Source organism: Budorcas taxicolor, chromosome 1, assembly GCF_023091745.1.
Source record: "Budorcas taxicolor isolate Tak-1 chromosome 1, Takin1.1, whole genome shotgun sequence".
Taxonomy (NCBI): domain Eukaryota; kingdom Metazoa; phylum Chordata; class Mammalia; order Artiodactyla; family Bovidae; genus Budorcas; species Budorcas taxicolor.
Genome location: NC_068910.1, coordinates 189,087,270 through 189,113,930, shown reverse-complemented (window position 1 = coordinate 189,113,930; position 26,661 = coordinate 189,087,270). Strand labels below are relative to the sequence as shown.

Here is a 26,661-nt window from a genome sequence, read left to right as displayed (position 1 = left end):
CTTTAAAAAAATCAAATGCTGGGGGGTTTGCCATTCTTCTGTGAATCAAGTCATCTAATTGCCTTTCATTTATCTAATAACACATAAAATGAATGTGCATATTTAGGTGCATATTTTGTGCCAGACATTTATAGATTTAAAATAAAAATACAGTTTGAAGTCCTACAGGAGCTGAAGTTTGTGAAATGAAGATCCATAAGCAAACAATTATAATACAACATGACATGTGCTATGACAGCTGGTAAGGATTCTGCGCTATATGAGTATAGAGAGGAGACATTCCAAAGCCCTTTGAATGATGCAAAGCTTTAGATGAATCTTAAAAGGTCACATAAGATTTGTCCAGATGAGCTGAATCAGGGAATGAGTTGGGATCCAGGCTGCACATGTGGGGAGCAGCACGTGAGTAACAGCAGAGACAACTAAATGTTCCCTAGGATTTTGATTCACCAGTGCGTAGAATAGTCGTCAGGAAGTGGCTGCTCACCCAGAGATTGTGTTTCTGGCTGTCTTGAGTTTGGATGGGTTCTCACCGATGGATTATAAGCAAAATTGATGTGTGCCACAGAAGTGTTGAAGAAGTAGGCAAGCTTTCTCCCTTCTCTTTAGCCATCTATCAGATGGACGTGGAGGGGAGAAAACAGTACTATAGTTAGACAGAGTCACAACACTGAAGAAGCCTGAGTCCCTGAGACAGCAGGTGTGGGAAAGCCATCCACGAGCCAGGAAAACCTGCACCAGACCATTATGTGAGTGAAAAGTGAACTTCTCTTGTGCACTCACTGAAATGTGAGTGCTTCTGTGTTAACAGTCACTAGGATGACCTAACAATATACCATATATATACAAAGGAACTTAAGAAATCTGATGGATTTCGGAAATCAGCAGTGGAGTAAGAAGAGAATAAGTGGAAGAGACGGAGAGAGAGAGAAAGAGAAACTAGACTACAGGGGCCAGGTTATAAAGAGGCTCCTCTGTCCTGCTAAGGAGTTCTTATTTCTAACCCAATGGTAATATGAAACTGTTGTAAGATTTTAGGCAGGACAGTAAAACAGTCAGATTTTCATGTAAGAGCCATCACTCTGGTGATAAAGTGAGAATGAAAGCAGATTTCTGTCAAGAATATTTTTATCTCACTTATTCCTGCTTCGCTATTTGGTCCACTCCCCCATAATAGTGAGAAATATTTAATGCTAACTTTCGTGAGAAAGAAAAAAATAAGTGATGGATTTGTAACCACCACGAGCACTTGGCCTATCACAGAGCAGTGGGCAGCCTTCCACGTGCAGCATCAAATGACTGTAATAAAACTAGTCAGGAAAGAGGAGGGAAGACACACCATATACACTGCACAGGGCTTAGGATGCCTGCGTAAGAATATCACTTTTCCAACACTCTAGTGAAATCTTAGGGAGAATTTATTCTCTAAATGTTACTTGGCAAGTATCATCAATGATACTATGACCTCTTCAGCTTTCTGCTTAGTGGGAAATATAGAAGGGAAACAAGAGACTATGTGCACCTGAATAGAGAGAAACTATATTGTTGATAATGTCTGAAATTCCCAAAGGGTGAGTCATTTTACTTTTGCAATGTGCTTTCGGTGCAATAACGGAGTAAACATGAAGTGTCTATCATTCTTTCCTAAGCAGGGAAAACAAGAATTTGTCATAAAAACAAGTGCTCAGGACCTGGGTTTCTGTGGTTAAATTCATACAGTGAATCAAAACCTAAATGGCCGTGCCTGGCCCTCTGTGCCATCATTGGTTCCAGCCTTTGAGAAGAGGCACACTGGAGGAACTTAAGAAATCAGCCAAATGACTGATCTCATCAGGGGCGCTAAGCAGGCCTCTGAAGGGCCACCATGGCTCAAAGACTCTGTAACAGTCTTGTCAAACCTTTTTTAAAACTGCACTGCAGCTTAAATCTTCTCCTCCCCAGCCTCCTGTCCTTCCTTCTCTCCACAGGAGTTGGTTGGGGCTGCACTAAGGCCTGACAGCTGGCCCAGCATCCTCAGTCTCCTTCCCCCCTTTTCCTCAAAAGAATTTTCCCTAATAAATCTTTTGCACAACTAATCTCTTTCTAGCATCTGCCTCTTGGAAGACTCAAATTAACACACTAGACAAAAGACCCTGACCCTTCTTCTCCCCTACCCCAAGGGTTGAGAGGAGTCATCTTAGCCTAGGATAAGGATCAGTGGAGGAGCTGCAGCTTCCCTATGAACTTGGTTAAACACATCCACCCATCTGTGTGCAATAGCAGCAACTAGAAAATCCTTAATGTTGGAGGCCAGACTACTTGCTCACAGAGCTTCACAATTTTAGCTTTGGCTAAATCACTCACAGCTTTAGCTGTATGTTGACACAAATGTGGAGTCTTGAGTGAATGTACTCCTACCCAGTATTATAAGAGAGTAGGTGACAGATAAAGAAGGACTGCTAATAGGAAGAAAATGCTAATGAAAAGGGATCATTTTTACACCCCCACAAAGATACACGATAGACAGTTATCAGCCACTTGTATGCAGAAGAAGGAAAGAGGAGACTATCTACCATGATTTATAGATACAAACCAGCACTCTCTTTGGTAAGTCATGAAGCTGACCCCACTTGCCCAAGGAGAAAAGAAGGCAGCCTCTCCCAGCAAAGCAATATCACCATCACATGTGCACACAGCCCTGGTCCCAGGTTTATCCTCACAAGTATGACACTTTGCTGAGTTCTGTCACCTGGCTGGCTGGTGGCATTACCTTCTTCAAGCAGAAACTCTAGTCCAAATGTATCCCCTGAGTCTACAAGTCTGAGCTTCTCAGTAACTAGTGTGACAGCAGTGGGAACCTGTTCTCAAGTGAGCCCTGGCCTCACTCCAGCAGCATACAAACCCCCAAGTCAGAGCTGGACAACAGTCCTCATCCCTAAAGTACTCACAGTCCAACAAAGAGCATCCCAAGTCCCAGCAGGGATACCTGGGCTCTGATGCAGCCTGTACCAAGTTCCCTAATCTTTGAATACTTACAGTTTGAACCACACCCTTTTGGGCCCAATTTTATATAAAGACATATATTGTTCAGCATTGCTATGTAGACTTTTGCTTTGTCACCACTAGATAAGGAGACAGTTTAGGGCAGAAGCTGTGCTATTTCTCATCTCTTTTTTTTCATCTTGAAATGCCAAACACTTTAGGCAGTTACAGCCCAACTTTCTCCAAGTTCACAAATGCCCTTGGATTCAAGAAGAAAAGGATCCTCTGAGTTTATGTATTCAGTCAGGGACCAGCATTTTAAAATGTCACATGTGAGGAGCATCACACCAAATGCTATGATATTCCCATCCTTACAGAGCTTGCTTGTGGTATAATTCTCAGAGCAGATGCCTGACATACAGTGGACATGGTGATATTTGTGGGAGAAGAACAGAGGGAAGGAGAAAAAAGAGCCTCACGAGCACTCAAAAGGAGAAGCATTTAGAAACGTGAGCCTCATCTCTCTGAACTGACTCTCCAATCTTCACAGTGAAAATATGGGGAAAAAAAAAAACAACTTCCCTTCTTCCCTCCTTCTGCTTTCATGCTATAGACAAGACAGGCATTGCTCTAGGACTTGTAGGGGTTATGAAAATGAAAAAAATATGGCCCTGATCATACAATATTAAAATATTTTAATCCTATCTTTTGCCCAGTCCTGTGATCCTAATTTCTGGTAAGAAGAAGGTACAACAGGTTTTTCCTAAGTATCTTCTTATATTAAGCCTGCATTTCATAAACAGTTCCCCTGCATCTTACTGACAGTCATTCTACATGATGCTGAAATGTCCTCCTAAAGGGTGTTTTCTAAGAGAAATATGGATGGGGATTTACTTTGACATATAATGGTTATATTTATATATAATGAAATGGATTACAGAATGGTTTTGAAAACATCACATGTTGAAACCTCTTTGGCTATGTTCAGACCAACAGTTGTGTTCACACACTGTCACACACACTGTCACCCACATGCCACACACAGCAGGCTCCCTTCAGAGTCTTGTTCTGTAGGGGTAGTACTTCTCTGGAGTAACATAAAGCAACAAGCTCAACTATACACATGCATCTGATAATCAGATAACTACACAGCTATATTTCTTTTTTTAATTTAAATTTATTTATTTTAATTGGAGGCTAATTACTTTACAATATTGTATTGGTTTTGCCATACCTCAACATGAATCTGCCCCGGGTGTACACGTGTTCCCCATCCTGAACCCCCCTCCCACCTCCATCCCCGTACCATCCCTCTGGGTCATCCCAGTGCAGCAGCCCCAAGCATCCTGTATCCTGCATCAAACCTGGACTGGCGATTTGTTTCTTATATGATATTATACATATTTCAATGCCATTCTCCCAAATCATCCCACCCTTGCCCTCTCCCACAGAGTCCAAAAGACTGTTCTAGACATCTGTGTCCCTTGCTGTCTCACATACAGCATTAACATTACCATCTTTCTAAATTCCATATATATGCATTAGTATACTGTATTGGTGTTTTTCTTTCTGGCTTACTTCACACTGTATGCTCCAGTTTCATCCACCTCATTAGAACTGATTCAAATGTATTCTTTTTAATGGTTGAGTAATACTCCATTGTGTATCTGTACCACAGCTTTCTTATCCATTCATCTGCTGATGGGCATCTAGGTTGCTTACATGTCCTGGCTATTATAAACAGTGCTGTGATGAACACTGGGGTACACGTGTCTCTTTCAGTTCTGGTTTCCTTGGTGTGTATGCCCAGCACTGGGATTAAGAATCAATATAGTGAAAATGAGTATACTACCTAAAGCAATCTATAGATTCAATGCAATCCCTATCAAGCTACCAATGGTATTTTTCACAGAGCTAGAACAAATAATTTCACAATTTCTATGGAAATACAAAAAACCTTGAATATCCAAAGCAATCTTGGGAAAGAAGAAGTGAACAGGAGGAATCACCCTGCCTGACTTCAGGCTCTACTACAAAGCCACAGTCATCAACACAGTATGGTACTGGCACAGAAACAGAAATATATATCTATGGAACAAAATAGAAAGCCCAGAGATAAATGCATGCACCTATGGACACCTTATCTTTGACAAAGGAGGCAAGAATATACAATGGAGAAAAAACAATCTCTTTAACAAGTGGTGCTGGGAAAACTGGTCAACCACTTGTAAAAGAATGAAACTAGAACATTTTCTAACACCATACACAAAAATAAACTCAAAATGGATTAAAGATCTAAACGTAAGACCAGAAATTATAAAACTCCTAGAGGAGAACATAGGCAAAACCATCTCTGACATAAAAGTCACAGCAGGATCCTCTATGACCCACCTCCCAGAATATTGGAAATAAAAGCAAAAATAAACAAATGGGACCTAATTAAAATTAAAAGCTTCTGCACAACAAAGGAAACTATAAGCAAGGTGAAAAGACAGCCTTCAGAATGGGAGAAAATAATAGCAAATGAAGCAACTGACAAACAACTAATCTCAAAAATATACAAGCAACGCCTACAGCTCAATTCCAAAAAAATAAATGACCCAATAAAAATATGGGTGAAAGAACTAAGCAGACATTTCTCCAAAGAAGACATACAGATGGCTAACAAACACATGGAAAGATACTCAACATCACTATCAGAGAAATGCAAATCAAAACCACAATTAAGTACCATTTCACGCCAGTCAGAATGGCTGCTATCCAAACGTCTACAAGCAATAAATGCTGGAGAGGGTGTGGAGAAAAGGGAACCCTCTTAGATTGTTGGTGGGAATGCAAACTAGTACAGCCACTATGGAGAAAAGTGTGGCAATTCCTTAAAAAACTGGAAATAGAACTGCCTTACACAGGTATATTTCAATGCCACAAGATATTGGAGAGAATTTAGGAACCTAAATAAAATGCAGTTAATACATGAAGGCTAGAGAAGAATCGAGTTTTATATTTCTTTCACTCTATGCACTGAGTGGCTTCTAAGAATAATCTAGATAAAAGAAGTATTGTCCCCTACAAGAAAAGATGAATCTTTAAGGTGTATAATATATTTCAACTTGATAAGGGTATCAGATATTGTTGACTGACAACTCATATCCATCTCCCCTTTATCCCAATAAAACCCTGATTTGTTCAGCTAACCATTCCTTCCCACACATGCTCAGGGTAAGCTGACCTCTCTGTCAGTTCCCTGGGTGTTTCCATTCAATATGTGTTCAGTTGCTCAGTTGTGTCCAACTCTTTGTGACTCTATGGATTGTAGCCTGCCAGATTCCTCTGGCCATGGAATTTACCCAGCAAGAATACTGGATTGCCATTTCCTCCTCTGGGGGATCTTTCCAACCCAGGGATCAGACCTACATTTTCTGCACTGCAGGCAGATTCTTTACTGCTGAGCCACCATGAAAACTGTGTTAGTAGCTCAGTCATGTCTGAGTCTTTGCAATCCCATGGACAATCCCCTCAGGATCCTCTGTCCATGGGATTCTCCAGGCAAGAATACTGGAGTGAGTGGGTAGCCATTCCCTTCTCTAGAGGAGCTTCCTGACCCAGGGATTGAACCTGGAGATTGCTTGCATTGCAGCGGGATACTTGTCCATCTGAGCCACTGGTACTAGAAGGCATGTGACTCTATTTCAGTCAGTAAGATGTGAAGCGAAGCTTGCTAGGAGGCCTCCTAGAAAAGCTTTGTCATCCTAAGAGAGAGGCAAAAGAGAGATGTGTTGTCTTCTTCCTCAGACTATTATTGAGCCTGGTTAAGACAGTAGAAACTGCCATGTCCACCTCACCCTCACTCTGACATTGAAGTCAGCACTAGGAATAGCAGAGTAAAGGAAAGAACCTGGGTCCTTGAAAACAATAGCAGGCTGCTGAGTCAACCAGCTCTGAAGATTACTCTCCTCTAGACTTCAGCTATGTGAGATAATAAATGACCACACTGCTTAAGTGTGTTTGAGCCAGGATTTCTGTGACTACACAGCTGAATACATGCTAACAGACATAATTTTTAAGTGAATATAAAAGTTCCCAGGAACCCTAACTCTGCCCCATGAAAGTGTTAAGGAAGGCCTTACAGAAAAGGTTCTTAAGGATGCATAGGGTTTGCCAGGTAGAGAAGAGGATGTAACATTTTTAGGGAGAAGCCCATGGAAATCAACGAGCAGGGTCCTAATCAGGACCCTGGAGCAGCTGGGGTGGCCCACTAAGGCACCTGAGACCAAGGGCCCCAGCACAACTGAGAAACAGAGGTTGTTCAAGAAGGAGAGACGGTTGCCAAGAAGATCCTGAGGAAAGGCAGGGTAACCCCCTTTGAGGGAGGCAGATTTGCTCTGTTTTGGAGCAAGGGAAAGAGCATTTGGAGACAATCATCCGAAGAGAGAAAAGAGAAATGAGATACAGTGGGCAACTGCAGAGAAAGTTAACATCAGAAGTAGTGTATATTTATGTGAAAAAGAATTTAGCAAAGGAATTTGAGTAGAGGAATTTCAAGATGACAGGAATAAAATAAAGCCCAAAGAAGAAAGAATGTTCTTTACCAATCTTAAGACTTTTTACAGCAGGAGACTCTTTAAGGCAGGGAATGTAAGATGTTATTTTAATCACTCAGATTAAAACAAATACATATGAACTAGGGATCTAAATGTGGAGATGAAGAAGGAAAGGATGTGATCAATATTTTAAGGCAGTCAAATCAGTGGATACCATTTAACTGTAAGATACTATTCACAAATATTAGACATTATATGGCATCTCCACAATTTTTAACTGTTTATTTGGTATTTATCCACCTGTACCATCTTATCAGTTTAAATGTATATAAACACTGAATGCTCTGTGGTATGATTTCTAAAGGTAAACAGGCCAAAATGTACACTGATGCGCAGCCCTTCCAGGGCCACTAAATCCCTGACCCAGGAAGGCGGCCTTCTTGGAGCCCAGGTTCTTTGTTTCTGCACCGCACCAATACTGCTCACGTGGGTGACACCAGGCCACTCCTAGGACAGTGTGATATTAGGGAAGTGGTATTACACTTGTCAGGAAGATCCCCTGGAGAAGGAAATGGCAACCCACCCCAGCACTCTTGCCTGGAAAATTCCATGGACGGAGGAGCCTGATAGGCTACAGTCCATGGGGTCGCAAAGAGTCGGACATGACTGAGCGACATCACTCACTCACTTCCCATCTTATCAAAGTCTTTGTCAGAACACTGATTTAGAGAGATGATGTGGGTTTGAGTTTCAAATGTTAAATGCATTCCCTAACATTTTCCTCTAGCAGTTTAATTTTACACTGCTAGATTAGTCAGGGATAGGACCAAAAGTAAAAATACACAGTGCATTCTGTTATTTAGGGCTTTTGTTCTCTCTCTGCCCTCCCACCAACCTCCTAAATTCAAAGGACTAAAAGAAAGTGTGGGTGTTGCTAAAAGGGACATAATTTATTGCTTTGTGCTGGCTCATTATCAACTTGTTTTGTTGAAGAAAAGCATCCCATAGGATTTCAGAACAGGTCTGTCTGGGGCATCTGCCAGCAACAGTATCCCATGATATCCCAAGGTGGGAAAGTGGTCTCCATGAAGCTGTTCCACCTTGGGACCTTGGGATGCCTCATCCATTCAAAGTTCTATCTCCTCACAGGTTAGAGTCATATGGGAAATGACAGAACCCCAACCATGAGATCTTCTACCATGGTAGGCTGTTCAACACACACTTCCTTCCTTGGTGTATATCAAACACACTCATGCACACAACATACACACACACACACATGCAAGCACACAAACACATAACACACACATTTCACAGCACTCTGGATTCCTAACACAGCACTATAGGTAACTTTTCTCTAGAAACTATCTCAGACACCAGCTTATACAGAGCTAACATGCTTCCATGAAATCAGCTTTGCAAGGTTACAGAACAAATACGAAAATAGAGATATCAAACTAGATACATACTGACTAAAACAAATTAATTTCTTACTTTATAATGTTTACACAAAAACAGTCTCTTTTTTCCCCTCAGACCACAAGTGGAAATTTCACAAAGTATCATAGATAGTGAAAGAGGAAGGGGCTCTCCAATACATAGAGATTGTCTCCCAAAATCCCCTTTTTGTCACAATAGGGTAATGAAGTGAGAAAAACAAAATATAAAAGAAAAGAAAAAAAGAAACAAAACTAGGAGCTACATGAAGTAGTTATACTTTGGCGTGTCAGAACCCTCTAGAAGGTCTGTTGAAAAACTGCTTTGCTGGATTCTGCCCCAAATTTTTGACCTAATAAGTCTGGGCCGGGGCCCACATATAAGCATTTCTAATGAGTTTTCAGATAATGCTGATGTTGCTGGTCCTGGGACCCTACTGTGACAAACACTGTCCTGTAAGACAACAGTTTCTACTGGTATGATTGACATCACAGTCATAGAACTCTATCAATATCCATGTCACCTCAGGTTCATGCACATAGGTTTCACCAAGCTTGGAGAGTCCAGAGGTATAATCAATTTTATCTTCAGTCTCTTCCAAACATTTAACTCAATTAACCTAACATTATGAAAGCCTACTTTGCCCGCTCCACATAAATAAGGCATTTGCAGGACCTTCCCCACCCATTCCAACAACCATTTAAAACCAGAGTAACTGTGGACTTGAAACACCACCTACCCTGATGCTGGGGCAGGTGTTTCTTGGTGAGCCTTATCACTCTCGCTGGGACATTGCAACCCAGCTACTTGGCATAATGCACTTTCCCAATGTTGCACCCACTGTCTTTCCCATGCTAGGGGTAAAGAACTCAACTCCCAATGCAGGAGAAGAAAGAGACATGGGTTAAATCCCTGGGCTGATCCCCTGAAGGAGGGCATGGCAACCCACTCCAGTATTCTTGCCTGGAGAATCCCACAGACAGAGGAGTCTGGTGGGCCACAGTTCATAGGGTGACAAAGAGTCGGACATGACTGAAGTGATTTATCCCCAGTTTCCCATCCTGGGCTTTTTGCTATGGACAGTATACTGTTTCTGGGGCCTCAAGGTAAAAAAGAAAACTTTAATACCTTCCTTCCCCTACTTCTCCCTACTCCTGACTTCATGGGACAGTTAAATATCAGCAGAAGACTTTGATGAGTAGTCAACTATGGCCAGAATTTGAGAGCACTAGCTTCCAAAAATGGTGTTCTTGCCAATTATTGTGGGAAACCTTGGCCATAGTTGTAAATTTTGAGTATATGTTTCCTAACATACAAACTGAAGGTCCTCAGGCCTATTTTGCATGGATACAGTGATGATTAGCAATGATGGTTAGTATAAAGTTAGATCTCTCATTCTCTGTCTTACTTCTATAAACTTTCTAAGGTACTATCACCTGGCACAGAGTAGACATTTAACTGAATAACAGCAACCTCAGTAGGATTAAATGTGTGATACAGGAAAAAGAATATGGGTTTTATGGTCCTGGGTTTGAAGTTCAGCCCTGGTGGTTATCAGCAAGTCACAGCATGTCTCCAAATATTGGTTTCAGCATCTATAACTTAAAAAAATGATAATATCTCTCCCTGTAACACACACACACACAAATATACCCATGTTTGTGATACCCTGTGGTCTCATGGAGCCAAACTACCAAGGCTTGAGTCCCAGCTGCGGCATCTAGTAGATGTGTGACATTGGGCAAGTTATTTAATTTGGGGTGCCTCAGTTTCCCCATCTAAAAAATGGTGATTGTGAGAGTTAAATGAGTTAATATATGTTTAAGTACTTATGAGAGCATAGTTCCCACTGCAAATGCCATTTGTCATTGCTATTATTGTCATTTGTTGTATTTTTTTTTACTATATGTTAAGCAAGAGAGTTCCAGAAAAACATCTATTTCTGCGTTATTGACTATGTCAAAGCCTTTGACTGTGTGGATCACAATAAACTGTGGAAAATTCTGAAAGAGATGGGAATAACAGACCACTTGACCTGCTTCTTGAGAAACCTGTATACAGGTCAGGAAGAAACAGCTAGAACTGGACATGGAACAACAGTCTGGTTCCAAATAGGAAACAGAGTACGTCAAGGCTGTATATTGTCACCCTGCTTATTAAACTTCTATGCAGAATACATCATGAGAAATGCTGGGCTCGAAGAAGCACAAGCTGGAATCAAGATTGCCAGGAGAAATATCAATAACCTCAGATATGCAGATGACATCACCCTTATGACAGAAAGTGAAGAACTAAAGAGCCTCTTGATGAAAGTGAAAGAGGAGAGTGAAAAAGTTGGCTTAAAGCTCAACATTCAGAAAATGAAGATCATGGCATCTGGTCCCATCACTTCATGGCAAATAGATGGGGAAACAGTGGAAACAGTGGCAGAATTTATTTTTTGGGGCTCCAAAATCACTGCAGATGGTGACTGCAGCCATGAAATTAAAAGACACTCCTTGGAAGGAAAGTTATGACCAGTCTAGACAGCATATTCAAAAGCAGAGACATTACTTTGTCAACAAAGGTCTATCTAGTAAAGGTTATGGTTTTTCCAGTGGTCATGTATGAATGTGAGAGCTGGACTGTGAATAAAGCTGAGCGCCAAAGAATTGATGCTCCTTGGACTGCAAGGAGATCCAACCAGTCCATCCTAAAGGAGATCAGTCCTGGGTGTTCATTGGAAGGACTGACGCTAAAGCTGAAACTCCAATACTTGGGCCACTTCATGCGAAGAGGTGACTCATTGGAAAAGACTCTGATGCTGGGAGGGATTGGGGGCAGGAGGAAAAGGGGACGACAGAGGATGAGATGGCTGGGTGGCATCACCGACTCAATGGATATGGGTTTGGGTGGACTCTGAGAGTTGGTGATGGACAGGGAGGCCTGGTGTGCTGTAGTTCATGAGGTCACAAAGAGTCGGACACGACTGAGTGACTGAACTGACTGATTTTATAATAAATCCTAACAAATGTTTGTTCTTCATGTCCCTACTTGCTGACCATATAATTTTAATTCAATTTAGACTACATATAATATCTCCATAAACTGTTTAAATCATAAATTCATTTTCTTGATGTGCTTGTTCATTAGCCTTTAGCACCTGAGACAAGACCATTTGAGGCAACACAATTTGCTCTCAGGGCTTTTTCTGTAGCTCCCTGCTGATTCAGGAGCAAAGCAGAATACATAGGAGGTTATTTTCTTAAAATCAACTTTCAGAAACCTACATAGAACAATTTGCCTTTGATTTTTTCCACTTTTTCAAACTTTCTCTGGCTAACACTTTGTAGCATGGAAAACCTTGCCCTGATCTCTGGTGTCCTTAAAACCAACCTTTTTTTTTTTTTAAACCAAAGGGGAAAGCAAGTTTCCTTCCTTAGGCTCTTAACCATAATTTCCTTTCCTGCAGACCCCTTTAGATTAAACCAGAGCCACTCTGACTTTCATAGGACATGCATTCACAGACCCCCAGATCCACAGCCAGCTCTCACTGTTCTGACAGGATAACTTTCTCTCTTTAACTTTCTAACAGGAATTCAACAGGATTTACTGAGCACGAAATACAAAATCAGAGAGGGATTGGAAGAACTAAGAACGGCAATATAACAGTAACTAAAATTCTGTCTGGGAGAAGGACCTGGATGTCACTATAGGCTGGTTCTGGGAAGAAAGGTGTTGGTTTGAATTGGAGTAACTGAAATGCCTGATGGCAAAAGTCAGCCTTGACCTGAATCTTGAAGGACTTTTGCAGCTGGAAGGAAAGTTAGTGATAACCTATTTCACTTCTTCCTCTTTTTATAGATAGGAAAAGTAAGGCTAGAAATTAAGTCACTTGCCCAAGTAATGCATTTAGCTACTGAAAAAAAAGAAAGAAAGAAAGAAGGAAAATCATAAGGATTTAAAAACTCAAATCCACAAGAGAGCATCCAATGCTTTGTTCATAAAGCATGCCACATTTGAATAAGGAAAAAGCCTCAGAAAGGGCTTCCAGGCAGGGAGAAGGGTATGAAGTGGCAGTCAACATCTCCTATGGGCCTGGAGGTCAAGGAGGCAGGGCTGGACCGAAGCAGAGTAAAATGGATCAGTAGGGAACAGCCACACCATGTCCAGCAACCCAGTCTTATCCTGAGGAACCTCCAAAAGTGCCAGGATAAAATGAATGCCTTGTGATTTTTGAAGAAAGATAGGGTTAGTGATTGACTATGAACTATATTTCCTTTAAATCTTGAAAAACAGGATGTTGAGTGAACTCAATGGGACCTATTAAACTGGTAAATACCTTTTTAGAGGAACATAGGTCAGTAGTTTAATATGTTGCTGTTGTTTAGTCGCTCAGTTGTGTCCGATTCTTTGTAACCCCATGAATTGTAGCCCGCCAGGCTCCTCTGCCCATGGGGTTCTCCAGGCAAGAATATGGAGTGGGCTGCCATCTCCCTCTCCAGGGGATCTTCCCAACTCAGGGACGGGCTGTGTCTCTTGTTTCACAGGTGGGTTCTTTACCACTGAGCCACCCGAGAAGCCCAATAGTTTAACATACTTTAATGAATTCAAAATCTAAATTTTGTAGCTTAATTTTTCCCTTCAGCCCACTAAACAAGATTTCCATGTGCATTTAGAAACTGTTTCTTATATTGTAAGGCCATGAAATCAAAGGCAGAATTCTAACAGGTTTAAACTATTCTGTTCCTAAGTTCAGATCTCACCCCTCAAATGCATAGCATTAGGAATGTCCTACAAAGTAAGGGAGCTGCCAGTGATGTATAATGGAATTGTTAATGCTATCAGAGAACAAGAAGCAATTTTTCTTTTATGAACAATGAGAAGGGGATAAAGGGCCCTAAGTGAGCAGCACTAAGTGCACATTCTGCTGCCAATCAATATTTGACCATGAACAGTCTTTTAAGCTTTTAGTCCAATTTAAATGAATACCATCATGGCTTATACGTTAAACCAATTATGGATTTTAATCCTTCAATTTTGAAATAATGAGAACTGTAGAATGTCATGAGACACAATTACCAACCACTGTTATCAGTGAAGCAAAAATATTGTTAAAATGTTACCACTAATTTTTAAAAGCATCCTAGGACCCTTGAACAGTTAGAACTGGACATGGAACAACAGACTGGTTCCAAATAGGAAAAGGAATACGTCGAGGCTGTATATTGTCACCCTGCTTATTTAACTTATAGAGTACATCATGAGAAACGCTGGGCTGGAAGAAGCACAAGGTGGGATGAAGATTGCTGGAAGAAATATCAATAACCTCAGATATGCAGATGACACCACCCTCATGACAGAAAGTGAAGAAGAACTAAACAGCTTATTGATGAAAGTGAAAGAGGAGAGTGAAAAAGTTGGCTTAAAGCTCAACATTCAGAAAATGAGGATCATGGCATCCGGTCCCATCACTTCTTGGCAAATAGATGGGGAAACAGTGGAAACAGTGTTAGACTTTATTTTTCTGGGCTCCAAAATCACTGCAGATGGTGACTGCAGCCATGAAGTTAAAAGATGAATGCTCCTTAGACGGAAAGTTATGACCAGTCTAGACAGCATATTAAAAGGCAGAGACATTACTTTGTCAACAAAGGTCCATCTAGTCAAGGCTATGGTTTTTCCAGTAGTCATGTATGGATGTGAAAGTTGGACTATAAAGAAATCTGAGCGCCAAAGAATTGATATGTTTGAACTGTGATGTTGGAGAAGACTCTTGCGAGTCCTTTGGACTGCAAGGAGATCCAACCAGTCCATCCTAAAGGAAATCAGTCCTGAATATTCACTGAAAGGACTGATGCTGAAGTTGAAACTCCAATACTTTAGCCACCTGATGCGAAGAACTGACTCATTTCCTGATGCTCAGGAAGACTGAGGGTATGAGGAGAAGGGAAAGACAGAGGATGAGATGGTTGGATGGCATCACCGACTCAATGGACTTGACCTTTAGCAAACTCCAGGAGATAGTGAAGGATAAGCAAGCCTGGCATGCTACAGTCCATGGGGTTACAAAGAGTCAGACACAACTGAGCAACTGAACAACAATATACAGATAAAATGAATCAACATCTATTGTATTTTCTAAAAGATAACAGATACATATCAGTGGAATGTCAGCAGAAAGGTAGCATGCTGGCTGGGCTTAAGTATTACAGGAAATCCAGTGCCTTAGAAAATATTTATGATTCTTGACACAGAGGAAAATGGCACATTATACAGATAGTTGATGGGAGTAAGAGCCCTACTCAGTCCAGTAGGGGACTGGTCAAATTCATTGATAAGCATCAGATACAGGACCAAGCAATCTTAGATGTTTCATTACAAGTATATCTGTCTGAAAGATGGAGATGACTAAAGTACAGTTTACTCTCAAGTGTTCATCTAAGACAAAAAAAACCCTCTAAAAGTTCAATGTGGGGACTTCCCTTGTGGTCCAGTAGTTAAGAGTCTGCCTGCCAATGCAAGGGACACAGATTCGATCCGTGGTCCAGGCAGATCCCATATGCTGTGGGACAACTAACTCTGTGTGCCACAACTTCCGAAATTCATACACTCTAGAGTCTGGGCTCTGCAACAAGAGCAGCCACCACAGTGAGAAGCCCTCATACTAGAGTGGCCCCTGCTTGCTGCAACTAGAGAAAACCCGCATGCAACAGGAGCCTCAAGACCCAGAATAGCCAAAAAAAAAAACAGTTCAAAGTTGATTTCAACCATAGTTTTGTTGCTTTTCTCCCACATTGATTATCACCGTTCCTCTGACAGGACTCTAGCAAGAACCATAGTCTCCATACTCTGATGATGAGGGCTTATATGGTCTTACTCTGAAATTTCATTCTCTTGGACTTCCTGGAAAATAGAATCTCTCTGACTAGTGTTGAAAGCATAAAGAATGTGAGGATGCATCTGGATCTCACAGATACATCCTCTCTCTAGGACAATCATTGAAAGACTTTATGTTAAAGCATCTTCGGCATCTCTTAAAAGAGACAGAGGCCTATCAGCTCAGTTACATGAATATGTAACCAAGTCATAGGTTGGTTACAACTACAGGTGTATTGGCTACATAAGTCTTCATTTCCTCATCTATGAGATGAAGATACTGAACTTACAATCTCTGACTTCTTCCCAGTAAATGAATTTCAAATTCATTTGTAGCTACTGGGAGATTCATTCACTTGGTATCGCCTTTCCCCTTACCATTTAAAAAAGTTTATCAGAATGTCCCATCTTGTTTCTCTGTTGTAGATTCAAAGGATTTTATTACATCATTGAGAGAAACTGCCTATGAATTATTTTACCTATAACATTTATATCATCCCTGAAAAAGAACACTGAGATATCACCAATGCTATCCATATGGACTAATTTGGGGGATTATCAGTGAAAGCTTTTTTGAGTAAGTAAAAGCACAAGGATGCTGTTATGAGGGGCTATTCAGTTTGGGGGAAGTTCACGTCTTTGAAATTTAGCTTCTTCCTCTGCATAATGAGGTGGCTAGAAGAAATAACCTCTAAGATCTCCTTAAATTCCAACAATTATAATTCTATGTCAACAACAAAAAAATTAAGCAACACTAAAATAAAAGTCTTTTCATTGATTTATACAGTTCAAGATAACTCAAGGATACTAAAATTTCTAGTAATGGGATAGTTCTACATATATGTGCATGTCTCCATAATTTTTATAATCCTTATACATTGCACTGTTTCAGAACCTGCTTTCAATAACTTTTGTATAAAAAAATTTATGAAAGAAGGACAGAAATCAGACAATTCAACTTAATCCCACACAAACCTTAAGCTTAAACTGCCTTAGGAATAGCAATTAAGAGAAATGCTATCTCAGCTAATGTTCAAGTGCTATTTTTCTTTTTATTAAACCATACCTGATTTGAAATATTGGTAGTTTCAGATGTACAGCAAAGTAATTTGTATATATACTCTTTTTTTTTCAATTCTTTTCCAGGATAGCATATTAAAAGATATTGAATATAGCTCCCTGTGCTATGCAGTAAATGTGCTAATATTTTATGAGTTTAACCATAACTTAAAAGTACTTCATGGAGCTGTTTAAGTATTAAAGTTAACCTGGGAATTTTCATGTTCCAAAGTAAAAGTTACATTTATGTGTTGTGAGTACAAAGTATGTTGAATTTTAATAGGTCACCAAAATTTAATCAAAACTTTTACAAAACAGTATCTCCATCATAGATAAACTTTAATTGGTAAATGAGTCATGGTCACTCAAATTCAGGGCTGTGAAGAAATCCTCCCCTCTAATAAAGGTTTGTTATTTTAAAACCTGTGTTGTTTTTCTAAACTATAAATTGCCCTATAATTTAATGCTAGGAATTACATTGTTTCCAACTTCTCAGATTACATCCCACATCCTCATTGATTATTTATTAGACAAGTCAGGAGAAAGCTTGGTCCAATGATGATGGAGGAGGGCAGTGACTGGCACCCAGGGCTTTACATCTAGTGGTATCACTTTCTTTGACTATTTCTCTTAAACCTGATTGTGAGTTTTTCCTCCTCAAATGAGAGTTTGTGTGTGCTTTAAGACCCTCGATGGAAAGAACCTAACTGTTCTCTGAATGGACCAGCACATCAGTCTCCTGAAAGCAATTACTCTGCTTAGCCTAAAACTACTTAGCTCAAATATCTCACAGTTGGATCCAGTTAAGGCATAGGGTTTCTCATGGTCTCAAATCATGACTGTATATTGTTATTATCAGGACATCACGTTGTTAGCATATAAAATGTGCACTGATCCTGTTCCCTGAAACTCAGAAGTGTAAAAGGCTTCAGAACTTCCAAAATAAGGGAAGTGAAATATAAAAGTATATTCTTTTATGAATTATAACAATACCTCAGCCATTTCCATGTGTTCAAATTTCCTATCCGTTATCAGGCAGAGATAAGAGTGGTACAGAAAACTATTTCATAAACCAAATCAGTTTTAAAACTACCAGTGTCTTACACTTTACTTTAAAAGATGAGAATACAGACTGGATAATCTCTGTCACGTTTTAATAAACTTTCTGAAAGGAATGATATGGTAAATTGCACAGAAAGAGCAATACCTCGGGAGTTTAAAGGTTAAATGTTTTTCCACATCTTATCTGTACCTCCAAAAAAAAAAGAAGATACTTAGCAAATAATACTAATAATTGTTGATCAGAAAGTATGAAATCAGGCTAAGAAATAAAGAGCACTGCATAAAGAAACTCTTGGTATTTTACGAAAATAAAACACACTCATATAATTTAAGTAGATTTGAACAAAATTGCTTCACTAGGAGGGGAAGGAATACGTACATTTCTTCAAGTTTTCTTCTTGAAACTCGGTGCTGTAAGATTTTCTCAATACATGCTTAAGTGATGTTATTTCTAGAACTTTATAATGCTCATCAGCCCCTCGAGAGAGAGATGACTGCGGAGCCATCGCTTCCAAACATCTATCATTACAAAAACAAACAACTAGCCCGGTTTGACTTCCCACATGACAATGGACCGCATCTGTCAACAGACTCGCATTATGTGCCTCGTGAGAACATGACCGTGGCATTTACTTTTGTGACAAGGCAAATTTCAGCAGCTCATCTGGAAAGAGATGAGCATTCATCATGCTGCAGCACCTTTCATCAAGCTAATGACATTTCAATCAGCACATTTTCTCCAGTTTTGGTACTGTGCCATCTGAGCACGTCTCTAATTACGCCCAAGCAACAAGTTTCACATCAATCCTACAATTTCCGCACTCACCGTACACCATCGCTCCCCCGGTTTCATGCAAGAAGCGAAATCGATGATTTTTAAACAGCCAGATTGTCAAAATGGTAAGGATGAGCAAAAAATTAAAGACAAGCAGCTCCACCGCTCCCTGATGTTGAAACTGATACTCATCCTTCTCTGACATGAATCTTTGCTTTCTCTCCATTCTTCAGTCTTCTCAGGATTCCTTAGATAAAAACATGGACAAGGACTATTTTATCAAGATTTGCCTAAGACGGTCTGGCTGCCTGAGGATTTCAGGATAAACACTGCCACTTAAGTTGCTACTTCGTGAGCATTCTGCCTTGGCTTAGTATTCAGATGGCTTCTAGTTACAACTTCCTGTTTCTCTCTTAAAGCAGCCCCGTCTCTTTTCAAACTCCAGAGAGTGGTTTCATCATCGACTCTTACTGTCTTTAAATGATTTATTCCAAGAAATTAACTTTCATATTGGACAAACCTGCTAGCAGTTGTTCTGAGATATTGAATCATGATCTTATCATTTAGAACAAGTCTTCTTAAGCTGCATAACTGGTGAATTGTAGATTAATAATAGAACAGATCATCTTACATCAGCAACATTTTCTAAGTTCAATAAGCCAATTCCTGAATCATAACCTCATTCATATGCAAGATTTTTCCTTTCCAACCAAAGCCTAGCAATGTGATGGGGACTGAAAATGATTTCATAAGGATTTTTTTTTAATTGAGAAGAAAATAATTTTGTATATGACTCTCTATCTCTCTGTTTGGTTTTATATAACTGGTAGTCACCACAACAGTATTTAAACTCTGAATCAGTTGTTTTTCTTTTAACAAGAATAAATGAAAACATAAGACAAAAAGAATTTTGTCCTCCTCTCTATAGCTGTGATGTTTTTATGTATTGAGTCAAAAAAAGAAGAAAAGAAACATATCTCTGAAGGAAGAAACCATGCAGCCGTTCCTAGTAATGCCACATTAGTGGATTTCTCTTTATAAAATTTCTGATCCAGACATTCAGGACTCACAGAATCTGCCACAGATCACAAACCTCCTCTGTCTTATGGCAAAACAATGTGGCTCACTGAGGAATAGTCTGCCACTAACACTGAAGTTTCCAGGATTCCAGGACACAGACAGTGATGCTTCTTCAGATCATCTTGCATTTGGCAGGTTAGTTCTGTTTGAATTAAAACTTTATGCTTTTTGAAAAAGTTCAAGACTCTAGGCTCTGCTGTTTTCTTAATAATTGTGATGATACGTTTGCCTTATTGGCTCTACAGTACAATTAAATGAAGTTAAGTGAAATTTTTCATCATTTCATAAAATTATTGTAACTCAGGAGTTTAATAGTCATCTAACATCCCCTGACTCAACAGAATTAGTATTCAGTTTATACCGTGTAAGTGATTCACTGAGTAGGATAAGTCCAAGTAGAGCTTCAGAATATCTTGTCACCAAAAGCCAAAGTTTAAACACAGGATATATTGAAAGCTCACTGGTTCCCCCCACCCCCCAACAGTTTTACTCACACAGAAAGTCTATCAACCACTTAGTAGAAAATTCTGCCATTTCAGCTTCTTTGCCTCCTGCAACTTTTGAAGCTAATTTCCTGAGTTTAACTCAGCAGGGGGTATTTATGTGAGCTGCAGATGTTTTACACTACCCTTTTTGGCAGACATATCTGTGATGACTAATATTCAAACTGTTTTGAAATCTGTCAGATAATGCTTGCAAGCATTTTACCGAGCTTTGCTAGCAGGTTCAACCTTTACAATTTTGCACACCCACAGAGTTAGCCTTGAGTTGTTAGATTTACAAGATACCCAAATTTAAAACTTGACAATTTCATAACTTTTTTTTTCTTTTCTGTCATCATTTAATTGCTTTGGCTACTTTTAATAATGATGATTATTCCATCTGGGCAGAATTAACTTTCTTTGGTTGTCTTATTACAACATCCAGTTTCACTCTCTTACTCAATGAAGCAACTCAGTGAGAGGATTAAAGGCTTATGGAATGTTTTGATTGGCTAATACACTGTTTTAGAAAATCCTAAACTTAATGTCAACATATATAAAAAGGTATGTTTCACATAAAAAAAGTCAAACACATAGATTCTCCAGAAAAAAACTGGTAGGATCTGTCACACTGGACTCTCCTCATGTGGCCACAATCCGGGCTGAGGGGTGCCTGTTTGCCACAGTCTCATTCATCCTATTTCACTCATTTTTATGTTCCATGCATGGCCTCCACAGTCACTTGAATATGTGGCCCCTGGTTTATTCCAGTAATGGAATGCATTCACTATTCCATTGTCTAATCCTGATACTATTTAATGTTAGGAAAATTTCTTTTCATTAAACTGAAAAGTGGACTTAAGAATCTTTTCCAATTCTTCAATTCAGAAAAGTATTTCAATTCCTCCTATATTGTGTTTTCCTCACAGAATATCACTTAATATTCTTCTGTGCCAAGAAAAATAAGAAGATGAAATAGGAGCACATATTAATTTGGTATCTACTATGAACCTGGCTTCCCTGGTGGCTCAGACTGAAAAGAATCCACCTGCAATGTGGGAGACCTGGGTTTGAACCCTGGGTTGGGAAGATCTCATGGAGAAGGGAACGGCTACCCACTCCAGTATTCTTGCCTGGAGAACTCCATGGACAGAGGAGCCTGGCAGGCTATAGTCCATGGGGTCGCAAAGAGTCCACATGGCTGAGCAACTTTCGCACACATATTCGTGAACCAGGAAGAGCTTCCCAGGTGGTGCTAGTGGTAAAGAACCATCCTCCCAAAGCAGGAGATGTTAGAGATGCAGGTTCAATCCCTGGGTTGAGAAGATCCCCTGGAGGAGGGCCTGGCAATGCACTCCAGTATTCTTGCCTGGAGAATCCCATGGACAGAGGAGCCTGGCGGGTTACAGTCCATAGGGTTGCAAAGAATCGGACACATCTGAAACAACTTGGCATGTGGACACACATGAACCAGGAAATACGCTGGGAAATTTAATTTAGTTTGATATAATATTTATAGAAAACCTATATGTGAAGCACTTAAGGCTCAGAGAGGGTTGGTAATATATCCAAGTTCTCACAGCCTGTAAGAATTAAATTTACACGTTGGGTTTAATGGTATTAAAATCGCATTTCACAGCTGTAATCCACAGCCGTGACTCAAGAGAGTGAGGAAAACTTGCTGTAAAATTCGAGGAAATCTTTCTTGAGACCAAAAAGAAAAAAAACAAGCAAACAAACCAATGTTGATGTGTTAGAGCTAAACATTTATGTTCAAATTTTTGTGCTTTTTATTTTTTCATGTTATAGCATATATATAAAAGACTTATATATTAGATAATATAAAATATTTTGTGTTGTTATTATGCATAGCCTCCTAGTTGATAATTGACTATTTGATAAGCACTTTTCCTTCCTTTACATCTTGCTCTCCTGAAGTAAAGGTCTAATGAAGTTTGGGAAAAAAAAAGATGGAATTTCAGCTAGAGTGATTAATGCATCTTAGCTCGTCAGAAACTTTCTTGGTTTTAGTACTAGAAGTGCTACATCCCAGGAAACTCCTCAGACACAGGCAAACCAGGACAATAGGTCAACCTTAAGATTCCCCAAATTTACAAATCTGGTACCATCAAAAATGACTGTTGTTTATGAAATTCCTGAGGGAGATATTCAGCAAAAAAAAAAAAAAAAAAATCAGTTAAAAATTAAGGCACTATTTTATTAGCTGGTGACATATATTTTATTAGCTGGTGACATCAACCTTAGTACTAGGTCTCTAATGAAGTTGGGCTCGAACCCAAAACTTAAACATAAGGCTCAAAGAGGAATTGTTGATTGTCTCTTACAGATCTTAACAACTGTTGGCCACTAAGTCAAAGGTTCTTGCTGCAAGATGCAACATGCTGGGAACAGGAAGAAAGTAAAGAGAAAAGCAGGATGGTCCAGTTTATGCAGTGAATATGCCCTGCCTCAGCTTGTCCATCCAGTCCCATGGAAGCAAAAACTTGACAAGGCCTCCAAGCCTTGTGTAGCAGAGTAACCTCACCTATTAGTGAATCCGACCAGTTAGAACCCAGAGACTGTGTTCCACAATCTAGCCAATCACTTGAGGGTTCCTTTGCTTAGAGAGGACAATGGAGACTGTGGGCCCAGAGGATCAAGAAGGGATGCTTTCCTAGTGTAAGAGCTGCTGAGAGTTCCTCTTCCCTGCTCCCTAGAGCCCTACCTACCTATTCTTAGTACCCTCTCAACCACTGGGCTTAACAGAAAATACTCAAGTCAACCCAGGCCCTGAGTTTGAGGAAAATCCCATTTCCTCACTCTTCCCTGTCCTCTTCCCTGATACTTAACCCTCTCTGAGACCAGTGAGAGGGGAGTTTCATATCTTGCCCCCAAAGGTTATAAAATAGACTAGGACAGGACTGAAATTAAGTTTACTTGAAAGCCACACAATGCACCCAACCAAAGTTCTATTTTCAAACTTGCCACGAATTCCTCTGTTAAAGTGATTTTGCAGTGTTAAGTCACTTCAGTCATGTCCAACTCTGTATGACTCTATGGACTGTAGCCCTCCAGGCTCTTCTGTCCATGGGATTCTCCAGAGAAGAATACAGGAGTGGGTTGCCATTTCCTCCTCCAGAGGATGGATCTTCCTGAGCCAGGGATCAAACCTGCATCTTTTATGTCTCCTGCATTGGCAGACAGATTCTTTACCACTAGCACCACCTGGGAAGACTTTAAGTGATTAAATGAGGCACTATTAGACCGGGGTAACTCTAATGTCTTGGTTACCTATGCATGCAAAACAAACCTAAGCCAGAGTCAATGAGCTCAGATCTGAGGAATTTAAGAACAACCAATCACAAATGGCCAATGGAGATTTCCCAAACAAGGCAATCAGCTCATCTATAGCAAATCAAATAGTGTCTTTGCTTGTTTCCCCATCTTTTCTATAAAAACTTTCCTCTAAGCTTCCATTGGTGGAATATTCCTAATCATTGTCAGTTTGGTGCTGCCCAAGTTCAAATGCTGACTGTATAGAGCTTCTCATGTTTGGCTGCAAAGAATATAATCAATCTGATTTCAGTGTTGACCACCTGGTGATGTCCATGTGTAGAGCCTTCTCTTGTGTTGTTGGAAGAGGGTGTTTGCTATGACCAGTGCATTCTCCTGGCAGAACTCTATTAGCCTTTGCCCTGCTTCATTCTGTACTTTAAGGCCAAATTTGCCTGTTACTCCAGGTGTTTCTTGACTTCCTACTTTTGCATTCCAGTCCCCTATAATGAAAAGGACATCTTTTTGGGGTGTTACTTCTAAAAGTTCTTGTAGGTCTTGATAGAACTGTTCAACTTCAGCTTCTTCAGTGTTACTGGTCGGGGCATAGACTTCGATTACCATGATATTGAATGGTTTGCCTTGGAAACAAACAGAGATCATTCTGTCGTTTTTGAGATTGCATCTAAGTACTGCATTTTGGACTCTTTTGTTGACCATGATGGCTACTCCATTTCTTCTAAGGATTATTGCCTACAGTAGTAGATATAATGGTCGTCTGAGTTAAATTCACCCATTCCAGTCCATCTTAGTTTGCTGATTCCTAGATTGCCGATGTTCACTCTTGTCATCTCCTGTTTGACCACTTCCAATTTGCCTTGATTCATGGACCTGACATTCCAGGTTCCTATGCAATATTGCTCTTCACAGCATTGGACCTTGCGTCTATCACCAGTCCCACCCACAACTGGGTGTTGTTTTTGCTTTGGCTCCATCCCTTCATTCTTTCTGAAGTTATTTCTCTACTGATCTCCAGTAGCATACTGGGCACCTACTGACCTGGGGAGTTCCTCTTTCAGTGTCCTATCTTTTTGCCTTTTCATACTGTTCATGGGGTTCTCAAGGCAAGAATACTGAAGTGGTTTGCTAATCCCTTCTTCAGTGCACCACATTCTGGCAGACCTCTCCACCATGACCTGTCCATCTTGGGTGGCCCCACACAGCATGGCTTAGTTTCACTGAGTTATACAAGGCTGTCTAAAACAAGACTGGGAGCTGACTGTGGCTCAGATCATGAACTCCTTATTGCCAAATTCAGAATGAAATTGAAGAAAGTGGAGAAAACCACCAGACCATCTAGGTATGACCTAAATCAAATCCCTTATGACTATACAGTGGAAGTGAGAAATAGATTTAAGGGACTAGAACTGATAGATAGAGTGCCTGATGAACTATGGATGGCGGTTAGTGACATTGTACAGGAAACAGGATTCAAGACCATCCTCAAGAAAAAGAAATGAAAAAAAGCAAAATGGCTGTCTGAGGAAGGAGGCCTTACAAATAGCTGTGAAAAGAAGGGAAGCAAAAAACAAAGGAGAAAAGGAAAGATATACCCATTTGAATTCAGTGTTCCAAAGAATAGCAAGAAGAGATAAGAAAGCCTTCTTCAGTGATCAATGCAAAGAAATAGAGGAAAACAATAGAATGGGAAAGACTAGAGATCTCTTCATGAAAATTAGAGACACGAAGGGAACATTTCATGCAAAGATGGACTCAATAAAGGACAGAAATGGTAGGGACCTAACAGAAGCAGAAAATATTAAAAAGAGGTGGCAAGAATACACAGAACTGTACAAAAAAGATATTCATGACCCAGATAATCATGATGGTGTGATCACTCACCCAGAGCCAGAGATCCTGAAATGTGAAGTCAAATGGGCCTTGGAATCACTACAAACAAAGCTAATGGAGGTGATGGAATTCCAGTAGAGCTATTTCAAATCCTGAAAGATGATGCTGTCAAAGTGCTGCACTCAATATGCCAGCAAATTTGGAAAACTCAGCAGTGGCCACAGGACTGGAAAAGGTTAGATTTCATTCCAATACCAAAGAAAGGCAATGCAAAGAATGCTAAAACTACTGCACAATTGCACTCATCTCACATGCTAGTAAAGTGATGCTTAAAATTCTCCAAGCCAGGCTTCAGCAATATGTGAATCGTGAACTTTCAGATGTTCAAGCTTGTTTTAGGAAAGGCATAGGAACCAGAGATCAAATTGCCAACATCCGCTGGATCATTGAAAAAGCAAGAGAGTTCCAGAAAAACATCTATTTCTGCTTTATTGACTATGCCAAAGTCTTTGACTATGTGGATCACAATAAACTGTGGAAAATTCTGAAAGAGATGGGAATACCAGACCACTTGACCTGCCTCTTGAGAAGCCTGTATGCATGTCAGGAAGAAATAGTTAGAACTGGAACCAGAACAGCAGTCTGGTTCCAAATAGGAAAAAGAGTACATCAAGGCTGTATACTGTCACCTGCTTATTTAACTTCTATGCAGAGTACATCATGAGAAACAATGTGCTGGAAGAAGCCCAAGTTGGAATCAAGATTGCCAGGAGAAATATCAATAACCTCAGATATGCAGATGACACCACCCTTATGGCAGAAAGTGAAGAACTAAAGAGCCTCTTGATGCAAGTGAAAGAGGAGAGTGAAAAAGTTGACTTAAAGATCAAGATTCAGAAAATTAAGATCATGGCACCTGGTCCCATCACTTCATGGCAAATAGATGGGGAAACACTAGAAACAGTGGCTGACTTTATTTTTGTGGCCTCCAAAGTCACTGCAGATGGTGATTGCAGTCATGAAATTAAAAGACACTTACTCCTTAGAAGGAAAATTATGACCAACCTAGACAGCATATTATAAAGCGGAGGCATTACTTTGTCAACAAAGGTCTGTCTAGTCAAGGGTGTGGTTTTTCCTATGGTCATGTATGGATGTGAATGTTGGACTATAAAAAAGCTGAGCACCGAAGAACTGATGCTTTTGAACTATGGTGTTGGAGAAGACTCTTGAGAGTCCCTCGGACTGCAAGGAGATCCAACCAGTCCATCCTAAAGGAGAT

At 40.1% G+C, this 26,661-nt stretch overlaps 1 protein-coding gene across 1 annotated transcript in view; it reads right to left on the bottom strand.

The window, feature by feature from the left end:
- Positions 1-18,919, bottom strand: part of SLC9A9 (solute carrier family 9 member A9) — a 648,823-nt gene extending 629,904 nt beyond the window's left edge. Inside the window, exon 1 of the mRNA XM_052640419.1 lies at positions 18,745-18,919. Within this exon, the coding sequence (XP_052496379.1) occupies positions 18,745-18,919 (175 nt within the window). The remainder of the gene's footprint in view (positions 1-18,744) is intronic.
- Positions 18,920-26,661: the final 7,742 nt, after the last annotated feature.